General features: G+C 40.8%; 1 protein-coding gene across 8 annotated transcripts in view; it reads left to right on the top strand.

Moving 5' to 3' along the window:
* LOC137654723 (uncharacterized) overlaps positions 1–25,867 on the top strand; it is an 87,990-nt gene extending 62,123 nt beyond the window's left edge. For 2 of the 8 annotated variants that reach the window (XM_068388619.1, XM_068388620.1), the window contains exons 11-13: positions 8,729–8,880; positions 10,391–10,429; positions 22,099–25,865. In XM_068388619.1, coding sequence (XP_068244720.1) covers positions 8,729–8,880; positions 10,391–10,429; positions 22,099–22,553 — 646 coding nt within the window. In that variant the 3' untranslated portion in view covers positions 22,554–25,865. Of the gene's footprint in view, positions 1–8,728; positions 8,881–10,390; positions 10,430–10,913; positions 11,053–22,098 lie in introns of those variants that run through there. The other 6 variants (XR_011046701.1, XM_068388622.1, XM_068388625.1 and 3 more) reach the window with 6 other exon arrangements.
* Positions 25,868–26,163: the final 296 nt, after the last annotated feature.

The following is a 26,163-nucleotide window of genomic DNA, read 5'->3' on the forward strand; positions in this document are numbered from 1 at the left end:
TCATTCTTATGGCTTATGTTATTATAATCTCTTTATGTAAGCCTGTTGTTTATACATTTCACCACCACATAATAGTGCTATCCTATATTGACGAAAGTGAAGGTTATAGATACTGTAATTATTGAATTTTTACCTTTAGCATTGATTGTTACTTTTCCGTATTGCCTTTGAATGTTAGAACGTAGTCATTTGGATTTTAAAAGACAGTGGAATCAAGATTTTTATCACTCTATACCTGATTCATCCTTCAGTGTTTGATGTTTCCATACATGTTGAAAAAAAGAGATTATCAATTAACTTGGCATTTCTTCTACAACAGTATCTGGCTTTTACAAGATCATCATTGCACATTCATGACTGTAGTGTTTGACAAAAACTGTGACACTGTTTCTTGTACTTTGCATATGAAACTAGGTAAAGCCGTTAAGGATTTATAGAATATGAACACTTTATCACTGACTGTTGTCCATTTACTTTCACAATATTGTAAGGAGTTGCTTTTGTCTTTACTTTTGTCTTTCTCCTGAAATGTTTGGGAAAAACACCACTGCAGTCTTTTACTGATTCTACATTTTTATTTAGTCAATCTGTCCAGTGCTTCTGTTTCTGCGTTTGTACAAATCTTTCGTCCTTTAAAATAGAGAACATGTCTTTAGTGGAGCTGGAATGGCCGTTGAAGTTGTTAATGAGGTTGTTAACAGCAGGTGGTGACCTTCGGTGAAGAGTGCCCCATCAGAAGCTCTTCATTTTTGGTTTTTTGGTTGCAACAAGTACTGATGTATTTTTAAGCTTTTTTTTTTTTTTTACTGAAAGTGAATATTGGCTGTAGCTTATACAATAAATACAGTATAGATATAAAGGAAAGACATTTGTACTTGCCAGGGAAGTGGTGGACTTTGCTGCCGATTTATGGCTAAACTGATCCACACACACACTGTGCTTCTTGTAAGGGGCATGATTGTTTTTAATCATCCCCGTGTGCAGATTGTGGCCTCCTTAGGGGATGGAAGAGAGCTGAGCTTTATCCAGGTCTGTCTTGGCAACGTCCAAAAAGATACCAAAGAGGTCTTTCGCTTCTTTCGTTCTCTGATTGAGTGCATAAGCTACAGTCACTCCTGTGTATGCACCCCTGGCTTGGTCCCTTGGTAGTATATGCCATGAGCAAGAAGCTGTCAGGGCTATATCAATAGGCGTTTCAGGTTCTGGTGGTCTGTGGGATTCTCCCATGTTTGCTATACCCCATAGGAAGTTGGAGGCTCTTCTGTTGCTGTTTAGACCCCCTACCGACGAGTTCATCTGTAAGGCTTGAGATAGGTCTTTCAGGTAGCAGGTAGGCCCTCTATGACCTTATTGAAGGAGCTGGACACTAAGACCACCTCTTCCCCCCTTTTCTCCAATTGTGACACCAGTGGTGAAAGGCATGGTTGATGTGTCCGTGACCCTATTGGTGCTCCCTTTTTACCCCAAAACGTATGTATAATCTTGTCTTGTGACTAGTGCTGGTGAGAGAAACTGTCACTTGAGGGTTTCACGCCTAAGGTTGGGCGTATGTCGACTCCTGAGGCCAAAAGTGCATGTTGCCTGTGTGCCTGGTGTTACTGTGCATTCACCCCTGACCTGATTACCCTTGTTTTTACCACTTTCCCCTATGCCAATCAACCCAACCCTTGTGTCTGGGGTTCACGGGTCCCATAAACTCCCTGCTCCATCAGAGCCTGTGACCCTGCTTGTGAATGTACCTATCCCTCTCCCATATGACAGTGTTCCCAGGGTTGTGGTTCCTGTTGGAGTAACCCATGTGGTGTCCTCCCCTAGGGGAGCAGTGTCGTCGATATTCACTCAGCCCTCAACTCCTCTGCGTGTAGAGCTATAGGTGAGGGTTGGAAAGAAGAAACTTATGCATTCTTCCTCTTCAATTCTTCTTCCTCTTCTTACTCAGATTCTGATGCTTCTTCCAAGTAGAAGAGGAAGAAGAGGCCGAAGAAGCCCAGTCGAGTCATAGTCATAAGGAAAGAGCTCCTTTCGACACCACCCACCACCTCCTTTTTAGCGGAGAGTTGGATAACACTTGAGTGGTTATTGTGGAGACCTGGCTATGTTTTGTTCCCCAGGGCTGGTGCATATGGTCATGGGGCCTTGGTAGCCAGGCAGGACAGGTATGTAGGGCCCTATACAATTTCTGTTCCCCACGTGATGGAGGAGCTTCGGCTCCCTCCATCACCCTTCCTACGTGGACTGTGGATTCACGCTCTTCCCTCAAGTTGCAATGCTTTGGTAGAGCTAGTTAAAAGGATGGCACCTCTTAAGGTTTTCAGCAGAGGGAAGAGTAAAAGCTACTCCTTCCTTCTCTATCATGATTCTTCCCCACTGTTGTTTGCCATCAAATACATTGCTGGTTCTGCCCTTGGGAGAGAGAGATGTTATTCTTGTGGAGGTGGGAGAAAAATCTCTGGAGCAACCTACTGCACCCTCTATCCCAGCTGGGTAAATGGATGCTCAGGATTCATCTGGGGTTGATGGAGGAAGGCAATCACGAGTCAGACATTTCCTTTGTGAACGTCCTTGCACTTATTCATGAGTGCAATAGTCTGGGGAAAGTTACCTTGCCTCGGTTTTTGGGGAGATCCCTGGTCATTGATTAACACTTTAGTGCCCAAACCATTCCCGGAGCTGCCATGTACAGATGTGGCTAGTTTGGACCTGGATCGAGTTGACGATTAGATCTGTGGATCTGAGACCTCTCGCTTTGAGCCATTCAAACAAATCTTGCTCCCTTATCTCTTGAGGCAGAGAGGTTTTATACAAGCTTGCTGCATCAGCACCTCTGCAAGTTGACCCATCGGTGAGATTCAAGCAAAAAGGCACAACTTCCTCAGCCTCTTGACTTGGTGGCCATGGATCATCTGTCATGACCTTCCTCCAAGCAGTCTTTTGATTTTGACTTGACCAGTGATCAGGTTCAGTAACTTACTTCGCCAAGACAACATGGTTATCAACCCCCATAGACTTTGGTGAAGTCCAAATGTCTTGTGCTGTCCGTTGGGAAGGCAATGACCTTCCTGGCACACCAGTCACCAAACAAATGGGCCAACTTGGTTCTGAAGAGGATTGATGCCTTGGTCTCCCAATTCTCAAAACAAGTTGGCTTAGAGGTAGCTCTGTCACTTTCGAACTCATCAGTGCGGGTGGCCACGTCTTTCTTTTCAAGGAGTCCCGTGCAGGTGGCAGTGGAGAAGAGAACTGCTTTACAGGATTTACTGATCCAGCATGCACTTTCTATCAAGGGTTCTGGCCCTTCTGAGGGAGCTGCGGCCAAACCAACCCCTTGGGTTTGGTGATGCCTGTGGGATTGGGTTCAGGGAAGGCCTCCGGGGGTTTTCCTAGATCAGGACTGCACGCAACTTCTTCCCAAAAGGGACCTGTGCATGCTCAGCCCTTTCGATCCACCTAACTTGGTCCTTCCAGGAAGGGTATCTCCTCTCCTTGTGCTGAGAGTAGGGGGATACTTGTGCTATTGGCCAACATGGCAGAGGCACAGAGCCAAACTGTTGGTAGTGAGTGTCCTTTGGGGCAATTACTTATTACCCTTTCAGGAGCTTGGGTTTCCAATCTCACTTACTAATAGAATTCTCATCTGATCCTCTAACATCACCGAAAATCCTGGCCTATGGACAGGTAGAAAGGATATTGGAGAAGAACATACTTGTTGTTTTTTGAGACTAGTCTCCTGGCTTTTACAGTTGATTCTTGCTGGGGGCGAAGTCAACTCAGGGTCGGAGGCCGGTCATCAACCTCTCTTTACTGAATATGGAGAAGCTCAATCGTCATGGGCACCTCCACCGTAGACGTCTTCAATGGTGTTGAAGGATCACTGGACATTCTCCAAGGATCTCCAGTTCTTTCCTGTTCTAGTGAGACAGGATGAGCTTACCTGTTAGCTGAATGAGGAAACCTCACGAGGGGAGTTTAACATGACTCTCCAGGGTGTGATCAGAAGATGAAGCATCTGTACATAAACGTCCGGGAAATGCAAACAGCCTTGCTAACGGTGCAAGCATTCCAAGAACGTTGAGGAGGTGCTTGGTAAAGTTGTTTGCAACAACAACATCTGTAATGACTTTCGTACCCTCTCTGCGAGCTGACGAAGTGGATGCACATCGGGGCAGCATTAATAGAGTTGTCAGCCAGGTGCTTTCTGGGCAAGAGGAATGCACTAGTAGGCAGGCTCAGCCTCCAGGAGCAGGTTGTAAGGTCAGAATGGTGCCGATATCCATGCGTAGCAAAGAGACTTCTGGCTCTGTGGGCTTATCTGGGGATTGAACTGCTCTCCATGCGGCTGAAAAGGAAACTCCCCGTGTTTTGCTCCTCTGTTCTAGACCTATGGGCCGTGTTCGAAGTCGCCTTGCAACACCCATGGTATCACCTGGATACATACAGTATGCCTTTCCTCTGTTCGGCCCGATCCGTTCGTTTATCAGCCAAGTGCTGATTACGCCAGTACTCAGGATGACCCTGGTGACTCCTAGAAGGCCCCATGTCGAGTGGTATCCAGATCTGAAGGCACTAGTCAAGGGTTCGAGAGAACTACCCCAATGGCCCTCACTTCTCTGTTGGCTACACCTTCATAGGTATCACCAATCCATGAAGTTGCTGGAACTTCACAGTTTTTATTATCCAGCTCCCCAAACAAGAACCTTTTTGCAAAGCACTGCAGATGATGTCTTGGAGTCTGCGATGGTCCTCATTAGCTGTCTACCAGGGGAAGTGGGCCATCTTCTAGAAATGATGTTGTAGAAGGGATATCTCTCTGGTCGGAATATCTCTAGACTAGATTACAGAGTTCCTTCTCTTCCTTCGCTGAGAGAAGTACCTCCCAGTCGGTGCTGTCAGGCTACCGCTCATCTATGGTCTTTCGACCTAAGTGTACTGTATAGACTAATCTGCCTTGGGGAATTGTCTATGCTTTTGAGGAGGCTTGAACAGTGTTACCCACCTTGGGACCTAGGGCCCTCAGAGTGGGACATGACCCTCATTCTCAAGGCTCTCACGCATACCGTTCGAGCCTTTGAGAAGGTCGCGATTCGGGAATCTGATTTTCATTGACGAAGAGAGGAGGTGAGTTGCACGGTCTTTATTACTGTATGGAGCCTGTCAGGCTGAGGGCGGAAGGTGATCTCCCTTAGTTTTGTGCCAGGTTTCGTGGCCAAATTTCAGAACCTATCAAGGCCTGACTCCAGATTCGAGTCTTTCTCCATCCCTTCTCTACGTGAAGTGTCTGGTGACGATTGAGAGGAGATGCTTTTGTTCCCTGAGTGGGCTCTGCCATGCACCTCAGACTTGGGTGCCAGCAACTCTTCTGTAGCACTTGCAGTACCTAGAAAGAAGCATCAAGGAACGCAATCGCTTTCTGACTTCGTGAGATGATCCATAAGTCATACGCCTTGACCACTGAGGGGTTAGGTACCAGCTAGGACCAATGCTTTAAGAGGAATCTTGCAGTCTGCCAGGTGTTGAAGGCTTGGGTGTGTAAACACTAGACTGCCTTCACAGCCGTAAATTAACAGGAGTACAGTGGCTACTTTCCTCTTGGTAAGGGTAGAAGAGACTCTTTAGCTATGGTAAGCAGCTCTTCTAGGAGAAGGACACTCCAAAATCAAACCATTGTTCTCTAGTCTTGGGTAGTGCTATAGCCTCTGTACCATGGCCTTCCACTGTCTTGGGTTAGAGTTCTCTTGCTTGAGGGTACACTCAGGCACACTGTTGTATCTAGTTTCTCTTTCTCTTGTTTTGTTGAAGTTTTTGTTGTTTGTATGGGAGATATTTATTTAAATGTTGTTACTATTCTTGAAATGTTTTGTTTTTCCATGTTTCCTTTCCTCACTGAGCTATTTTCCCTGTTGGGGCCCCTGGGCTTATAGCATCCTGCTTTTCCAACTAGGGTTGTAGCTTAGCATTTAATAATAATAATAATAATACCCAAAGTCCTTTGACAATTTTGTGCTTAATCCTGTGGTGGCTGTTCAAGTAATTGTGTAGCAAGCCCAGCTCCTGTGCAGGACAATAAGCATCTTGTCTATGGTAACCTGTAGATGTAAATATGAAATGAAAGTAGAATGCCCAGCATTTTTCCTTAATTTTTTGTCCCTCTTTGTGATCAACCACTTGAAGGTTGCTTGCTGGATCTGACTTTATCCTTTGAAAGGCAGGGCCCTATTCAGCTTATTCAGCCTATTCATCTGTATGATAGACAGGAGGTTACTGGAGTCTTCTTTTATCTCGTATAGGACCAGTCAGATTGACATATCCTGGGAAGAAAAAGAACCTTCAACCAATCAGTTTTGATTTTAGAGGGACTTTAACCCTCCAGTGAGTCTCCCTAATTTTAAAGGGCAAAAGTTTTGTATACCCAAAGGAACAAATCAATTTAATAGTTTTTTATATTTTTTCTAGTTATACAAACCTGAGTCCTTTAAAGTTGAACTTCCCCCCTCAACCACTCCTCTCAGTCTTGATCCAAAGGTCAAAGTGAAGACCTTGCGACAGGTGGGGGTTTCGAGACTTCTCACCTGCACTCAACAGTTGTCGTAACTACCTCGTTAACAAAATCAATGATCATTCTAGGTCCGCTGAAGACACGATCCTTATTTTAAAGGACTCAGTTTGTATAGCTAGGAAAAATACAAATTTACTCTAAAAAATTTTATATTTCATTGTTTAGAAACTGTGGTGTATAAAAATTATCTATAATGTCTGTTGGTGTAATTCTCCAGGAGACAAAAGCCTACATATAGATTAAGAATTTAGAAATTTCATTTTATGATACATCTTTTTATACTTGAGTACTGCATTGTACGAGATATGGAGGGTATCCAAAATAAATGTAATTATATGGGTTCTCCTTATTTTTGGCGAGGGTATTAAGGGATTTGTATCATAGATTCTTGAGATATATCAATGGTTGAATGGCAAGAAAATGCTTAAAATCATATTTGCAAATAATCAAAATTAAGTCCATGTTTTGCTGCATGAAGATTGGCAGTAGATGAGTAACTAGGGAAATTTTGTGAAATGTTTCAATTGCAGTGTTTTACAGTTCTGTAGTCCTTATGATGATGGAGCTGATTGGAGAGGGGCTATCGTCGTTTAACTCATATATAATTTTTGGAAAAAAAACCTTGATATGATTGTTTTGTTTTCAGACTTTACTGTTAACAGGATGGTGGATTCTCTAGGATTGTAATAACTCTTTTTAGGATGTTCTTGTATATATCATTGTAAAGATGGTAGTTTAGTGGTGTTAAGATAATGAAATAGTCCCTTCAAAGATGTTAGTTTTGAATGTTAATATAGTTCTTTCGTTGGTATTGTTGAATATTTGTGGAAATAGATTTACAAGCTAGAAATGGAAGCTCCTTCATGTGATGGATTAGTTAATGACCTTGATGGTGTGAAGTGTTTTTGCACAGTAAACTTAGTGTCAAGCCATGAAAAGAAAAAAAATCATGTCAGAATATACAGTATCAAATCAATTTGGGATGTTATATCAAAACCAACCACTTCTCCAAAAATTCAATTTTGTCTTTGTTAGGCTTTGTATCTTTGGAAGGTGTTTATCCGTCCTTACATGTTGCAAATGAAATTGGCTTTTTTTTTTCCAGTTTTACGCTCGCTGTCCCTACTTAATTTCCAGTTTTGCTTTTATGCTGAAACATTAATTAATCAGTCGCCTGAACTTATGCTGTGGCTGATTGACATAATCGCTTATCCCTTCCAAAAAAAGTTTTAGTAATTTGTCCTTTATGTTTCATAATGTAAACTTGCCTCCTATTTTCCCATCCATCATATTACCTTTTCAGTTTTAGTTTCCTCCCTTTTTCTATGCATTGCTGAAGCGTAAACTAAAGTAGTGGTTAAGAGAGAAGACAATTTCTCTATATTGTTGATTGTTCAAGAGATGATACGGGAATCGGTTACGAGTAAATTTTGTTACCGTACATGGCACCGGTTTGGAAAGAAGCGATCAATGTCGGCAAACATAAAGGACCACATTAGTGTTCTCTATGAAAAGTTTCAGGTTTTCACTTTCCATCCAGTATGAAAGCTATAATTTTAAGTTTTTAATTGGGATATATTTTTCAGATTGTTACTCACCTTGGACTAATTTAGACAGACATTGCTTTTGCAGAAACAAATTGCCCTCAGCACCTCATCCTCATCATGGGGAATATTGGAGTTTTGTTTCTTTGCCTTTGAGTTTGCTCTAGTTATTTTTGCATTATAGGGACTTCAAGATGTGACTGGTTGCTATTTTCTAATCAATAAGCAGCAGGCTTATGTTAAGAGGTGATTGTTACTGCATATGCCATGTCAGCAATACTTTTTTTCTTTTGAATTTTACAAGAACACATCGAGTGGGGGTATTGACGTCGGGTGTCAGTGATTGGTTTTATCTTGACATGACCCTACTTGGCATTTCATTTCTCTGGGTCTAATTTTGATTAACCTGGATAACACTAGTCCTAGATATGATTGTTTTACAGTACTGCGAAAAGCATTTATGTAATCTGTGCAAAGACAAATGCACTGTCTACATTTTCAAAGTTATTTTCAGAGAGCTGATTCCAAGAGTCTTTCTTTGTTTTATTTTTAAACTTATCCAAGAGTAACTTAAAGGAAGAGGGATCACCTCCACCTTGTATAAATTTCCGTGTCCTGTTTATTACCATAGGGTGGCCAGGGATGTGACTGCATCCTTGCTGATGCCTCCGCCACCCCCTCCCTCATCGTCCATACCCGCGCAGAGCACTGGAGTAAACAGCCGTGGGAGGGAGGAAAGCACAGACCGAAGCCACAAGAGACAAAGATCATGTAGCTCCCAAGGTTTGTACCCACTCACATCTCTATCATCTCTCAACAGAATTGTTGTGGCTCAAGTCTGGATGACGGGCAAAGCAGAATGTGAAGCGTTGAAGTAACAACGCATTGAGGCTCCCCCAGGCAGTCTCCTTCTACGATGTTGTGGTCGCATTCACACACACTTTTTTAAATCTTGATTGTCTTTATATATTTTCAATGATTGAAAGAGAAATGATGCTAAATTCCTTTGCACCCTTTTGGCTGACAATCTTGTACCTGTCCCATTCAAAAAAAAAAAAAAAAAACCTTTTACAGAATTTTAAGCTTGTAGAATGAGTTGAATTTTTGGTATTATCTGCCAACTGATATTTTTTTTCTTTTTCCATAATTTTTGGGCTCTTTCAACTTCCCCACTTAACTTTCACCCCACCTGTTTCATTAAAGGAGCTGCTTGTAATTGTAATGCCTATATAATTACTACATAACCGTAGTCTTCTTTTTGAATGTCTACTGTAGTTGTTGAAGAAGGTTATAGTACCCTTTTATCATCATCATCATCATCACCATCATTATCTTAATCATCTTAAGTAACTTCTGTACTGTATAGCTGAATAACTCCATTTTATTTTTCAGGGGAGCAGAATTAACAGCCTCCATCTCTTTTCTTTTCTCATCTTACCTTCATCTGTGGTATTCAATTCTTTGCTATTGCTTTGGGAATACTTAGAACAGTTCTCCTACTTTTTGATTTTCCTAGACACATCCATAATTGACACAGCCATCATTTTTGTTTGTCCAGTGTTTTCTTATAATTATTTTTCACATTTTATCAAGTGGCAGCTAATCTTTTCCCAGTAATTAGCGACTAGATAAAGGAGTGACGCTTGGCTGTTTTCAAAGCTCCTTATACTTGTGATTTTAACTATGTGCATTCGCTGCGTCTTTGCAGCAGTAAATCTAACGCAACAGCCCTGCCGTCTCACCTTTATTGAAATATGTGTTGCTCCTCCGCAGACCTGTGGACCTCATTAAATCCTTTCAGTGTTTTTCTTTGGCAAGGAATTATAGCAAACTAGCTGCTTATTTCAGTAGACTCATAGAAAAGTCATGGGTGGAATTTTTTATTATTTACTCATTATTATCCCGTCTCAAGGTCGAGAGAAATAATTTTTTTTTTTAATTTGTTTATGTTTCTAGATTAAGAAAATTTTCAGATTGAAAGTAAACAATGTGACCAGGAATTAAGTTAAGTAGCTTTCCTCCTTGTAACAGAAAATTCAGATTCGTCAACGTGCCTCACAATAGGTTATCTCAAGTAACTTGTAGTATTTGTCCTATTTTAATTACAGGATGGATGCTGGCGTGATTCATCTTTTGAAAGTTTCCATTTCTATTTTTCTTCATATTTGTAGTCTCCTGCATACAGTAGATTCATCTTCAGATTATTTGCATAGCTTATTTGTAACCTTCTGGAAATGGATGATATTGCAGGTGTTGACTTTTCTAATTAAATCTTCTTTTTGTTTTATCTCAGATGAGAAGATGGCATCTGGTAGAAGTGGAAGTGTAACAGGTGAGTAATTTGCGGGCCAGCTTATTCATTCTCTTCACCTTCATTTTTACTTTCCGTTTTTCTTTTTATGGGGTTAGACATCATGACTCTTCTGTTCTCGTGTATTTTCTGCTCTTATCTGCCTCAATTTCCTTCCTCTCTAAATCCTGATCAATGTGCTTTCCTGATATTACTGCTTAATGTTCTTCCGCCTCTTTAGGGCATACCATTGGAAGAACTGTACATGGCACTGAAGGTACTTTGCAAAAGCTTTCTTGACCTCGTCTGCATTGCTCTCTGCCCTTTATTTTTAAAAGTATCCTCTTCTGTCTATGAATACTTGTATTGTGCATTGATTATCACTTCTCTGTAAAACTGAATTCTCTTTGCAAGCCCTTTGAGCGTAGAAATGTGTCTAGTTTTTGTTAAACTTATTTGTAGTAGTAAAGTAGTGATAATTATGATTGTATTTGTCAGCTTCCTGCCACTTCCATATCTACTACAGGTATGCGCCGCTTAACGTCCATCCGAACAACCTCTGTCCGCGTTAACGTCCGTGGCCGTAAGAATTACCGGTATAATAGGAAATAAAATCTGCATACTAACGCCGGATGTAGTGGCTCAAAGCAGCCTCAAAGTAGGTGGTAGGTAGCATTCCTGATAAAAGACACTGTACAGCAGTGGACTAGTATAATGTTACTCTACTTAATATATTTTATTTGATAATTAAATCAAGTTTCCATGTTAATTCCTTACTTACATACATTAGCATTCATTCTGAGCTAGTTATTCATGTTTATTGCTTTGTTATTTTAATTTTACTAATTTTTTTTTTCTCTCTCTCTCTCTCTCTCTTTCTCTCTCTCTCTCTCTCTCTCTCTCTCTCTCTCTCTCTCTCTCTCTCTCTCTCTCTCTCTCTCTCTTTTTTTTGGGGGGGGGGCAGCATACTTTCATTACTTTTGTTTTTAATTTTTATAAAAGAACAACAATTTTACAGTACTGTATTGAATGAAATGTTTTTATACTGTGCTTAATTAATCCAAATATTTAAATTACTTGTATCTTAAATGACAGTGGAGTAGCCTAAACTGACTATGCTAGTGCCCGAACATTGCTCAATCCCGTTAATGTTTAGTTTTACAGAATGTTCTGTGGATATTAAGTGTCGCATACATACCTGTATTTATGACAGACATCTTTCTTCCTCTCTTCTTGTGTTAGAATTATTGCAATCTCTAAAATATCCCTTTAGTTTTCAGCCTCTAAACATATTCTTTCTATACTGAGTATCATTCTTTTTCAAGTCTCTGTACGTATAACTAAAAGATATGTTTGAAGGTATAGAATATCATATGTTTGTTACAAACTCATAAATCATATAATATCTTTCGTGCACACATTGACTTTCCAGTTACGTAATCATTTCCTGATCTGGAAAGGAAAGAGAATGCATTGCACATGGCCAAGCCACCTATGGCACATGTCCATCATCAGTCGTTCTTTTTTGGGAATCGTCTTTGCTCACTCATCTGTGTCGCATTACCAGGATTTATGCTGTTTTTGCTTTTCATGCTATTCATTTACTTGTCCTCGATATCACACTTATCTTTCTGTTAACTAATAATTTTTGAGAATGAAGCACTTTATATTGCCTATTTGCGACTTCCAAATAGGATTACTTTACTTTATTCTTAATTGTATCGTAACACCATTTGTGATACAGTACTTACAATTAGATTGTATTTACTGTTTTTTTAGATATTTATATGGAACACAAATAACAGAACATTGCTCCTTAAAATTCTAATTTTCAATATTAAACTTACCCGATAATCATGTAGCTGTCAACTCCGTTGCCCGACAGAATTCTATGGAGGGATACGCCAGCTATCACAATACTAGAAGGGGGTGTATTTACCAGCGCCACCTGTGGCCAGGTACTCAAGTACTTCTTGTTGACACCTCCTCAATTATTCCTCTGTCGTGCTTCCGGCAAGACGTTCTGGGATACGCTTATGTTCTTGGAGTATTTTCACGACTTTGGTGAAGTATTTCTCTTTGATTTCGGCTGTCGCTTTACTGGAAACTTCTATATTAGCTTAGTTAGCTTTTGGAATTAATTTGATTAATTATGGTGACGAGAGAGTATGAACTCTCGTTCACCTTTCAATGGCCGACCCTTCCCTTAGACGGAAGTGTTGGTGTCTAAGAGAGTATAGACTCTCTTTCTTAATTTTGCTTAACAAAAGTTATAGATTTATTTTATATCTCTCCGCCTCTTATAGGCCTCTTCGATTAACTTCCTTTTATTATAAACTCATTAAAATTAATTTTTATATTTGTTTATATTCGACCTTCCTAATAGTAGGCGGTCTTTTACCGAAGTTAATAAACTTTGAGCCCGTCATTTCGGTTTTACCTGTTAACATATTATGCTATTTCCGCCACAGAGTTTGAAAGATTTTCTTTGACAGTCTCGTACTGTTTTCAAAGTTGAACTAACGTTTTGTTTTGTCTCTGCAGTTGTTGACGTTCAGAACGTTCAACTTGCACTCTATCGTTACGATAGAGAAAGAATGTTCACGGTTTCACGTTGCAGTAAGAGTAACCGTGTCTAGCGTTTTGTTCATTCTTTCTTAACTTAATGGTTTTGATCCTAATAAAGGAACTTTTCAGTTTTTTTCCTTTAACAATAATATGTTTTAACGATATATATGATTGGGCTCTTCTCTCAGGTTCTAAGTCAAGAGAGAGAGAGAGAGAGAGAGAGATAGAGACGGAGGGAGAAAGAGGATAAACGTTTCATTCAAGCCTGCCAGGCGTACGAGTAACGTCGTTATCGTTTTTGCTCTTCTCCCTAGTCTCTTTAGGGGAAGAAACTAAACGTTTCTAGAGTGATCTAGTGTTTAGTCTCTTTGCAACCACTGAATTATCTTTCATTAGATTTTTCTGTTACATTGTAATTCTGTTTTTCGCAATTACTAACTTTGAGAAAGGATAGAATTGCGTATTTCAGGTACAAACCACTTAAAGTTTCGAGTTCAGTGAAATAAGTGCAAACAGAAATCAAAGTGATAAGTGATTAGTGCGTGAGGGTACTTTTGTGCGCGCCAGTCGTCCTCCCAGTCCGGGACCTCTTGCAAGCTCCCAAGCCCAGGGGAGAAGCAATGTCGAAGGGCATAAGGGTTCAGCAGGCCTTGATCAGCGCACAGAAGTATTCTCGGTGGTTGTGGGCGTGTCTTACCGAGACCGTCACTCCCACCCGCAGACGATTGAGCCCTTATTTTGCTCGTCTGCAGAAGAGATTAGGGGAGAAAATAAAGGCAGAGTAACGCTGGTCTCAGGTCTCAAGACTTCTTAAACGTTAAGTCCAGACCTATGCCAGACGTACGAAGTTAAAGTTCACAACCCGAATGCAGTCATTGGGTTAGCTCTGACTCTCCTCAGTCATCAGTTGATTACACTCCGCCTAAGAGGAGTAAGGTTCTGCCACAACAGATCTCTGCTGTTAAGGCTTTACCTCAGCAGAACTTAGTGTCTGCCGACCCCAAGTTAACTCTACTGCAGTCCATACAGTCACAACTTTCGGTCTTGATGCGTGAGTGTCGGGCTGAGAGTGTTGCGCCTCCGCCTCCGCCTACACTCCCCCCCGCCTATGATCGCTCCGCCTGATCACAGTACCTCCTGCCAGGCGTACGATGTTGTGAACTCTACTACAGTCCATGCAAGCACAGCTTTCGGACTTGATGAGTGAGTGTCGGGCTGAGAGTGTTGCTCCTCCGCCTCCGCCTACACTCCCTCCTCCTACACTCGCTCCGCCTGATCACAGTACCATCTGCCAGGCGTACGATGTTGTGGACTCTACTACAGTCCATGCAAGCACAGCTTTCGGACTTGATGCGTGAGTGTCGGGCTGAGAGTGTTGCTCCTCCGCCTCCGCCTACACTCCCTCCACCTACACTCGCTCCGCCTGATCGCAGTACCACCTGCCAGCAGTTCCACCTGCCAGGCGTACGATGTTGAGACACGTGCTGAGTTTGCTGTTCCCTGTGGTGTTCAGCCTCCGCCTTTCTTAAGGCAACCTTTACATTGGGATCAGGAGGATTATACCTCTCTTCCTCCGCCTCCACTTGCTGCTCCACCAGTGATGCAACACTCGGTTGAGGTACAACAACCTCTCCCGTCCATGAGTCAGTCTCCTCAGCTCTTGCTGCAGCGAGCTCAACCCTCCATAAGGCAAGCACCACAACACCTTAGCCTTGCGCCTCAGGAGCCTCAGCTTGCGAGACATTTACCTTGTTCTGCGCAGCCTCTTCCTCATCGCGCTCCGCTCACACCACAGGAACTGGAACTTGCTACTCCGCTTCCGCCAACCGCTCAGCAAGCGCAACCCTTGGGTTCAACCACTCATGCTAGGAGTCAGCCTCCTCCACCCATGCGCCTTCCTTCTGCTTGTCTTTTATTCAGCCTTTGCAGACTGAGCCTCAGGTGTTCCCTCATCGGAGTCTTGAAGAGGAAACCACACTATTGTTGTTCCAGCTCGTTCTGACTCTGCTGTTCAGCATACCTTACCTCCATTTTCATACCATGGTTTAAACCCCATGCAAGCATGCATAAAGCACTCTAGCACTGGTCATGGAATTTCTGAGAAATGTTAAACGCCATGCACACGCTCTGCTTTCCTTACAGCAGGCTCTGCTTACTACATGCTCAGCATTCAGCATGCTCTGCATTCAGCATGCTCTGCATACAACATGCTCTGCATACAGCATGCTCTGCATTCAGCATGCTCTGCATACAACATGCTCTACATACAGCATGCTCTGCATACAGCATACTCTGCATACATCATGCTCTGCATACCTTACCGCATGCTTCTCTACACATCTTGGGTTGTTGCCAACTCACTAGACTGTCAAGCAGTTTCATAACGTTGCCTTCTAGTCTGCTGCTTTGCACCAGTGAACTTAGCTTTTCTAGGATAAGGTCCCTGTAGATGAGAAAGTTCTTTTCTCCCTCCTTCTGATATTCCCTTGAGGACTCTGTCATTTGGAGGGAGCCTTTAGCTGCATAACCTCTTATGGACTTTTATTTAAGCATAACATGCTTACAGGGAAGGTAATGGTTACACTTCAGCCGCTAATCCCGTCTGTTACCACACCTGCTCCCATAGACCTTGAGCTGTGTTGCATGACATGCAGTCCAAGCTTAGTCCTTGTTAGAGGATTTTTTGTTTACGGAGTCAATGTGTCACGGGGAAGACGTTCAACAACCAACAGAAGGGACTTGTTGTGACGCAGTGCGGCAACCTCAGCAACCCGTTAAGGAGTTGTCTGTACGACCCAGACAGTCTAGACAGATTCGGGTTGTCACTGTACTTCCTCGCTTGCCCATGATTGACAGTTTACAGACTGTGCAGCAGTATCATGATCTTGTGTCCGGCTCCGTCAGACGACTGGCTTTTAAGAGCTCCCACAAGTCGTCGCTGTCTGGAGATTTTCAAATGGACTATGGATCTGACCAAGGAACTGGGCCTCCTGGTCAATTTTGAGGAGTCTCAGCTCGTTCCATCCCAGACCATTGTCTCCTTGGGTATGGATCTTCAGAGTCGAGCTTTTCGGACTTGTCCGTCGGCCCCAAGGATCTTCCAAGCCCTAGAATGCATCCAGAGCATGCTGAGAAGGAACCGATGCTTAGTCAGGCAGTGGATGAGTCTAACAGGGACACTTTCATCGCTGGCCCTGTTCATCGAGTTAGGGAGACTCCACCTCCGCCCCCTTCAGTATCATCTAGCTGCTCACTGGATAAAGGACATGACGCTAGAGACGGGCTCAGTTCCTGTTTCCGAAGAGATGAGGTCTACTCTAACGTGGTGGAAGAACAGCATTCTTCTCAAGGAAGGTCTACCATTGGCTGTTCAGACCTCCGACCACCGTCTCTTCTCGGACGCATCGGACACGGGCTGGGGTGCGACACTGGACGGACAGGAATGCTCGGGAACATGGAATCAGGAGCAAAGGACACTTCACATCTATTGCAAGGAGTTGTTGGCAGTTCATCTGGCCTTGATAAACTTCAAGTCCCTCCAGCTTAACAAGGTGGTGGAGGTGAACTCCGACTACACCACAGCCTTGGCTTACATCTCCAAGCAGGGAGGGACTCATTCGAGGAAGTTGTTCGAGATCGCAAGGGACCTCCTCATTTGGTCAAAAGATCGAAAGCTCACGCTGGTAACGAGGCTCATTCAGGGCGATATGAATGTCATGGCAGATCGCCTCAGCCGGAAGGGTCAGGTCTTCCCCACAGAGTGGACCCTTCACAAGAATGTTTGCAGCAGACTTTGGGCCCTGTGGGGTCAGCCAACCATAGATCTATTCGCTACCTCGATGACCAAGAGGCTCCTCTTGTATTGTTCTCCGATTCCAGACCCAGCAGCAGTTTGCGTGGATGCCTTTCTGCTGGATTGGTCCCATCTCAACCTGTATGCATTCCCGCCGTTCAAGATTGTCAACAGGGTACTTCAGAAGTTCGCCTCTCACAAAGGGACACGGTTGACGTTGGTTGCTCCCCTCTGGCCCGCGAGAGAATGGTTCACCGAGGTACTGCAATGGCTGGTCGACGTTCCCAGGACTCTTCCTCCTAGAGTGGACCTTCTGCGTCAACCTCACGTAAAGAAGGTACACCCAACCTCCACGCTCTTCGTCTGACTGCCTTCAGACTATCGAAAGACTCTCAAGAGCTAGAGGCTTTTCGAAGGAGGCAGCCAGAGCGATTGCCAGAGCAAGGACGACATCCACTCTCAGAGTCTATCAGTCTTAATGGGAAGTCTTCCGAAGCTGGTGCAAGGCCAATGCAGTTTTCCTCAACCAGTACCAATGTAACCCAGATTGCTGACTTCCTGTTACATCTAAGGAACGTAAGATCCCTATCAGCTCCTACGATCAAGGGTTACAGAAGTATGTTGGCAGCGGTTTTCCGCCACAGAGGCTTGGATCTTTCCTCCAACAAAGATCTACAGGACCTCCTTAGGTCTTTTGAGACCTCAAAGGAACGTCGGTTGTCCACTCCAGGCTGGAATCTAGACGTGGTCCTAAGGTTCCTAATGTCATCAGGATTTGAACCGCTCCAATCAGCCTCTTTTAAGGACCTCACATTAAAAACTCTTTTCCTCGTGTGCTTAGCAACAGGTAAAAGAGTAAGTGAGATCCACGCCTTCAGCAGGAACATAGGTTTCACATCTGAAACGGCTACATGTTCCTTGCAGCTCGGTTTTTTGGCTAAAAACGAGCTTCCTTCCCGTCCTTGGCCTAAGTCGTTCGAGATCCCAAGCCTGTCCAACATGGTGGGGAACGAACTGGAGAGAGTACTTTGCCCAGTTAGAGCTCTTAAGTACTATCTAAGAAGGTCAAAACCATTACGAGGACAATCAGAAGCCTTATGGTGTGCTATCAAGAAGCCTTCTCTACCAATGTCTAAGAACTCAGTTTCTTACTACATCAGGCTTCTGATTAGAGAAGCAAATTCTCATCTGAAGGAAGAAGACCTTGCTTTGCTGAAGGTAAGGACACATGAAGTGAGAGCTGTGGCTACTTCAGTGGCCTTCAAACAGAACCGTTCTCTGCAGAGTGTTATGGATGCAACCTATTGGAGAAACAAGTCAGTGTTCGCATCATTCTATCTCAAAGATGTCCAGTCTCTTTACGAGTACTGCTACACCCTGGGTCCATTCGTAGCAACGAATGCAGTAGTAGGCGAGGGCTCAGCCACTACATTCCCATAATCCCATAACTTTTTAACCTTTCTCTTGAATACTTTTTATGGGTTGTACGGTCGGCTAAGAAGCCTTCCACATCCTTGTTGATTTGGCGGATGGTCAATTCTTTCTTGAGAAGCGCCAAGGTTAAAGGTTGTGATGAGGTCCTTTAGTATGGGTTGCAGCCCTGTATACTTTAGCACCTTTGAGTTGATTCAGCCTCCCAAGAGGAACGCTGCGCTCAGTAAGGAAGACGATCTTATTAAAGGCAGAGTAACGGTTCAAGTCGACTTCCTTACCAGGTACTTATTATTTCATTGTTATTGTGGATAACTGATTATATGAAATATGGGATACTTAGCTATCCTTTAATCTTGTACACTGGTTTTCACCCACCCCCCTGGGTGTGAATCAGCTACATGATTATCGGGTAAGTTTAATATTGAAAAATGTTATTTTTATTAATAAAATAAATTTTTGAATATACTTACCCGATAATCATGATTTAATCGACCCTCCCTTCCTCCCCATAGAGAACCAGTGGACCGAGGAATAATTGAGGAGGTGTCAACAAGAAGTACTTGAGTACCTGGCCACAGGTGGCGCTGGTAAATACACCCCCTTCTAGTATTGTGATAGCTGGCGTATCCCTCCATAGAATTCTGTCGGGCAACGGAGTTGACAGCTACATGATTATCGGGTAAGTATATTCAAAAATTTATTTTATTAATAAAAATAACATATTATGTTTCTGTTGTAACCTATCTGTTGAACCATCAATTCAAGAACTTTATCTATTACCGAAAGCAGTGAGAAAAGCTAAGCCTAGAAATTGACTCAGTTATGTTTATATTCAGAATTTAAGATGACATATACAATATAGCAAATTCTCCAGCTAAGAGTAATAGAAAAATGCCGCCATATGATTTTGTGATATTTTTTTTCTATGTAACAGCCCTCAAAGCTGTTTTAAAAGTTTTTTTTAAAAGAAAAGATAAGTTTTTATCAGCCAAATTTTATGTTGAAGCAGCCAAATCACGCTATTTCTATGACCAAAGGCAACTTTTCCTACATGTACTATAATTCTTTTAAAAAAACGAATCATAATAATATATGCAAATGAATCAAACCCACTACTTGATTGTGGCATTCATGATACCAGAGAGAATTCCAATTTTGAGTAATTATATCAGCACCAAATTACTCACAATTGCTTGAACTTCAGATATTTGGTAAGCCCACATAACTCTCATCCTTTATGCAGACAATGCTGGTCAACCGACTTGACACCAACAGTGAGGCATAAGTTTGGCAAATACCCTAGAACAGTACAATTAAATAAAAATAGTGCAAATTTTGTTAGGCCTCATTTTGGGTTTTATCTCATTATTAATTGGTCATAACACATTCATCAATCATAGTAAGCTCAGATTTCTGTTGCTGTCTGATGAGTTGTATGGAAAATCATTTATTATTATTATTAAATGCTAAGCTACAACCCTAGTTGGAAAAGCAGGATGCTATAAGCCTAGGGGCTCCAACAGGGAAAATAGCCCAGTGAGGAAAGGAAACAAGTAAAAATAAAATATTTTAAGAAACGCAACAACATGAAAATAAATATCCCCTATATGAACTATAAAAACTTGAACAAAACAAGAGGAAAAGAAATAAGATAGAACAGTGTGCCCGAGTGTACCCTCAAGCAAGAGAACTCTAACCCAAGACAGTGGAAGACCATGGTACAGAGGCTAAGGACATCCTTCTGGACCTACTTGCTATAGTTGATTTTTTAACTGAGTGTTTAGTTTAATTGCCTAATTATAGTACAGTACTATGATATATAGAATTTTAATAACAAAATTAGTCATTTGTATACTCACCTGATGTTTATATTGCTTCTAATCCAAAAGTTTGGTTTATCGACATATACCCATAAAATTAATAAAAACTTTCCATTTTCTTTCCTTTCAAGACATATGCCACAAGCTAAGGGCCTTTATTTATTTCAAAGTCAAATTATTCCTTGTCCTCTTGACATCACGAGTTACACTGACTTGTGATGTGTGGGAATAGTTTGACTTTGTATATAAACATCAGCTGAGTATAGAAATAACAAATTCTATTATTCAAATTTCATTATTGTTATGAACCTCCCCTCATGTTTGTATTGCTGCCTCTAACACACTGATGGAGTTCGGATGCCAGAGAAGGAAAGAATGAAGTATATAATACAATTAAAAGACAGTATTCAGGTACTAATCCCTACATTTTCCCTGTAATATAAAAATCTTGTGATGAGCTAGTGGTTGAGCTTGCAAGCGAATGACACACACAGCCATTCAAACATTATGCAGTTGGACAGATGTAGCAAATCTTTAACCAAGTCTTTAAAAACTTGAAAACGTTTAGTCCAAGATAATCACACTATTTGTCACGCCAACCACAGAATAATAGACCGCTATAAAGGCTACCATTTTCATCAAGATAAAACGTCTGGACTTTCATCTATGCACTTACGATGTAAGCAGTTGTATAGAGGCCCTTACTTTATTGAGAGGATGGATGTAAGAATCCAGATTACCAATTGGATCCTTACCTTGCAAATTTCAGTGGCCTAAAAGAACAGTAGAAATGTGGGAGAGTAAGGGTTATGCAACAGAAGGGTAACTTCATGGTGTCCGTAGATTGACAAACTTCCTAGTTGTGTAAATCTGAAAAACTCATGAGAAAAGCCATATATGAACACCAAGACTAGATGGAAATTCAGGCAGAAAGTGTGTAAGACATTAAGAATTATGATGATGGTGAAAAGTTTAAAAAGATTTGTTTGGGTTATACATACATATATATACCAAAGGCACTTCCCCCAATTTTGGGGGGTAGCCGACATCAACAAGAAACAAAACAAAAAAGGGGACCTCTACTCTCTACGTTCCTCCAGCCTAACCAGGGACTCAGCCGAGTTCAGCTGGTACTGCTAGGGTGCCACAGCCCAACCTCCCACATTTCCACCACAGATGAAGCTTCATACTGCTGAGTCCCCTACTGCTGCTACCTCCACGGTCATCTAAGGCACCGGAGGAAGCAGCAGGGCCTACCGGAACTGCGTCACAATCGCTCGCCATTCATTCCTATTTCTAGCACGCTCTCTTGCCTCTCACATCTATCCTCCTATCACCCAGAGCTTTCTTCACACCATCCATCCACCCAAACCTTGGCCTTCCTCTTGTACTTCTCCCATCAACTCTTGCATTCATCACCTTCTTTAGCAGACAGCCATTTTCCATTCTCTCAACATGGCCAAACCACCTCAACACATTCATATCCACTCTAGCCGCTAACTCATTTCTTACACCCGTTCTCACCCTCACCACTTCGTTCCTAACCCTATCAACTCGAGATACAATCAACATTAATAGGTGTATGTTTGTAGACTAGCGAGATTATTGCATACAGTACTGCCTCTGATTGGTTATTTATTTTTTTATTTTTGTAGAAGTACACGGAAAATTAATATTTTACGAAGCTCGGATAATTCCTTTCCAATCCTTATGTTTGGTAAAACTTAGTTGGTATGTTTTGCTGTACTAAAGGTTCATGTTAAATCCTTTTTGGCCCAGACTGCATTAATTATTGCTTCTTTACTTTTCATCTCTTGCCTTTAAATATTATCCCTTCTTGCTCTCTAATGTCTATATTGTTCTATCACTAAAGTTTTACCTTTATTTATGGAGTTTTAACTTAGTCCAGATCTAGTTTTTTTCTTGCATGAAGTAACAAATTAGAGTATAGAAATATGACATTGGTCTCATTCAATTACTTTATAGTCTTAGTGATAATTCGTCCCACATTTAATCTGTATATATGTACTCTCGTCATTAATGGTAATAGTGATAATTTGTGCCATATTTAATTTGTGTATTTGTACTCTTCCCAGATGAGTCTGCAAGCCATGAGGATTCTGGCTTAAACAGAGCGTGTGGATCTACAGGATCAGCAGATGGCCTCGCCGGTTCTTTCTCCAGTCCGAGTAACTTTCAAGGTGGGCCTGGTAATTTCGCCACTGGAGGAGGAAATTATATGGGAGGGCCCCCAGGACCTGGAGCATTTTCCGGAGGTCCAGGATATATGAACCCCGGGGGCCCGTGGGGATGGAATCCCATGCCTCGACCATATGGGGGCCTACCTGTAGGTCCAAGCCCCTTCAATGGCCCACCTAATGGCCCCCCAAGTGGCCCTATGGGAAATCCTCAGATACCGTATAACAGAGGCCATCGTGGGGATAGAGATCGCGATAGGGAAGAGGGTGGAGGAAGCAGGAGAGGAGGAAGAGGCGGGGGCAGAGGAGGGAACAATGCGGGAGGACGTTGGAACAGAGAATTTAGATTTTAGTTTGGAGAACATTGTTTGAAGTGGAGTCGTGAGTAATGTTTTTGAAACATTTCCAAGACATATTTGTTTGTGTACATTTTTGGCCACAGTTGTGTGAACTGTAGTTCTGAGTCAGATAGTTTGACAGTGATTTTAAAATCAGGTTTATAATGCTAAGTATATAACAGGACAGAAAAGCTGTGAAAAAATAGTAATATATAGAAATTTCTAAGAACAATTTCTGTGATGATCAAGTGGTTCTTTCTCTAGGATGTATAATGTTGAAAAAAAAAAAAGTAGTTCAAAAGATGAACAAGTCAGTTGCAGTTGAATTAAAGTACAAAGTATTGTATAATACACATTAACTTTTGAAATGGCTATGTAAGAATCCACAAAATCTTTTTCTGGTAAATTTCTCTCGGGCTTATTATAAATTATTATATAAACTCAAATATTTCTTTGTAAAGACTTCACATTGAACAAGCACCACTTCCAATGCAGTTTAATGTTTGATGGTCCTGTTGAAACATTTTGTACAAAGGGTGAGTGGATCAACTATTTATAAAAGATACACATTTCTCGTGTTGTAGCCCTGATAGATATATCATGTATCAAATGCAGTCTAAAAATTTTGAAGAACCCGTTACCTTTTCATGAAAATTACTTTTTCAACATTTCTGTGATTTTATATGTAAATGGAATGTGAAATAATGGTATAACAGAAATTGTAGTTTCATGAAAGTGGGAATAGTTAAGAAAATATCGATATTGGGAAGAATATGTGACCTCCAATTTTTTTTTTTTTTTTTTTTTTGCAATTGCAAATGCTATATTTGGAGGAGCAAGTTACAATATACATATTCAGCTTATGTCTATTCAGAATGCAAGCAAATCAGTATTGGCACAAAGAACTGGAGTATTTTAGATTTAAATTTTCAATATGAGTGCAAAGGGTTGTACAGTATAAATTGAAACTACGGTATAACCACTCTGTAGTTTATAGCTGCTTCCATGATAGCTACAATAAAGTTTTTGATAGCCTATTAGAAATACATAGAATATAGAACCTTTCTAATCTATTCTTTGTACTCCAAAGGCCAGCTAGTAGACAGTGCTAGGTTATTTAGCAAGACATTACCATTGCGTTCAGCTCAGCGTCTTAGCCATAGGCAAGGTAATACAGTACTACAAAATTTTACTTGTGGTAGGCTTGTAAAGAAAAAGACACTTTTCCATGCATTGTAGGAATGGAATAAGAAGAAGAAGAATAGGGATTTTACAAGACAAACCTGTCAACTTGTGTATTGATACTCATATTAAGGTCAGGTACGTAGTCTCTAAGCACCGTTATATAAACTGAACTGTGAGTTCAGGATTTTGAATTGGAGTTTTTCATAGATGAGGACCAGAATGCTATAAAGAACCACATTCAAAGAAATGTGTAGATTAGTAGTTTAAAGTTATTTAAGTAAAAAGCATGCGTTTTATTAGCATTGCAGATCAGCAAAGTCTGTCCTGTCACTTCTGGCTAGAGACATATCTCTTACAGGAGTAGTTAATTTTGTCTGTGCTAAATTTAATTTACAGGCATTTTCACACTCATTAACAAAATAACTTGGTGAAAGTGGCACAATTTGGCATATATGTTCACATTCCAGGCATCTGAAATGTTACAGTCATTTCCTATGGAAGCTACTGAAAATTCATTACCACAAACATTGCATATTATGTATTTGCATTAGCAGGAACCAGCCTCACATGAAGTGGGGACCTAAGCAAAATTGGCTTTTAATTAAATGGTAATTTGTCACTTAGAAAGGCAGCATTAATTGTGGTGCCTTTGATATTGCAGTGCCAAATTTTTCCACTGCTTTGGTCCGTTGAATAACAAGAGTGAAAATGTCAATACTTTAAGTGATTTTCAAAACAATTTTCTGTGATATATGATGAAGTAGAGATTCTGCAAACTGCAAAGATGAAATATTTAGGATAGATTTTGGACGTATATTTTCAAGTCCGCCTCTCATTTGAGTAGTTTGAACTGGAAGTTTTGATTGCTTATAGTCTTTGGATGTGGAAGGGGAAAAAGGATTTTCACTCGTTTCGTTTACCGGTTAAATATACTTGAAATTTCTTGAAGCATAAGTCCCTTGTGTACAATTTAGGATTATGAATGACTGATTGCGTCTGAGATTTACGCGAGAAAGTAATGCCTTATTGCCTTTTATACCAAGTAGTGATATAATGTAAGCTACTGTTGTAAACTTTGCCGTTGGTACCATGTGAATATTTTTCGCTCTGATTGAAGCAGTGCTGGTTTATTCTGGTTGATTAAAATGCAGTGAGAATTGAGTTATCAGTTGTCCTCTTATTATATGTTTATGATGAGTATTGTTATTATGCAGTGAGTGTTTTCTTTGACTTTTTGTGACTTTTCATATCCTGTTGGTATGGCATTCCTCTTGTTGATAGATCTTTGCCTTGTTTGTATGATGTAACCATAATTAGGCTCAAGTAGTTATATTTAACACTGAATAAAATAGGAGTTCAGATATTTGCTTCTGAATATTGACGCAGTTTTGACTGATAAGATCTGATGAAAATACAAAAGGTATTAACCTGTCAAGTACTGGAAATGGATTATTCAGAAATTTTGCCATTGTTACAAAGGAAATTTTCTCTGAATTACATCAGGACCCATTCGTTGTAAAAAATAGTTAAGACTTCACTGTAAATAAATGTACAGTATTGGTTGTATATGTATGAAATGATTTCAAGAGTGGTTTGTACATAGTAAAGGTAAAAAGCTCGGTTGAAGCTCTTTTCATGCTTGTATGTGATGTAGATTAAAGGTAACCTGAGGGACTATTGTAGAATTTGGTTGGCAGTTTGGAGTCTTGCCAGAAAACTTGATATTTTCTTACTGCTCAGATATTTTTAAGTTATGTCTGTTGTTTATATTTGTGTACATGAGAATGTCCAGGAACTTTGAACAGTAATAAATTATCATGTGTGTATAAGTAGTTTTACTCCCTCAACTTAGGGATTGAACATATTTTTATTTCATGTTCGTGATTGATTTTTTGGCAGTGAAGGTTTTAGACTTGAAAGTAAGTCAAGTGAACCTAAATCTCAACTCTTGTTAACAAGAAAACTATATTTGTGCAATTAATCTTATAAATGTTTCAATCAAAGTAACCAAGTAGAAAATTGCAAAAAAAATCCTGTAATTGATTGTAAAATGAATCAAGCTATGAATACTTACACTTTTGTAACCACCACACTATTATTAGAGTTGGCCTCCCAAAGGAAAATATTTATCCTAAGATCTGCAATATATTTTTAATATCTTGAAATTTTGTTCGTGCTGTGCATAGCCAAGTTTTTTATTGTGAATATTTTGATATGCAAGATAATTTTCTAATCTGTTATTTACCAATTGAGATCTGACTTGATTTATGTAATAAGGTATAATTTATAAAGCAAAATATTTTTTTTTCCTTTTTTCCAAGCAAGGAATCCATAGGTCAGCTGTAGGAGAACTAGAATCACCAGGTAACCTGGCTTAGAACGAAAAAAATTCTAGAGGTCATGAAATGGTTAGATTACTTACAAGTAAAAGTAAAGTGTC

The sequence above is a fragment of the Palaemon carinicauda genome, chromosome 15, assembly GCF_036898095.1.
Source record: "Palaemon carinicauda isolate YSFRI2023 chromosome 15, ASM3689809v2, whole genome shotgun sequence".
Lineage (NCBI taxonomy): Eukaryota > Metazoa > Arthropoda > Malacostraca > Decapoda > Palaemonidae > Palaemon > Palaemon carinicauda.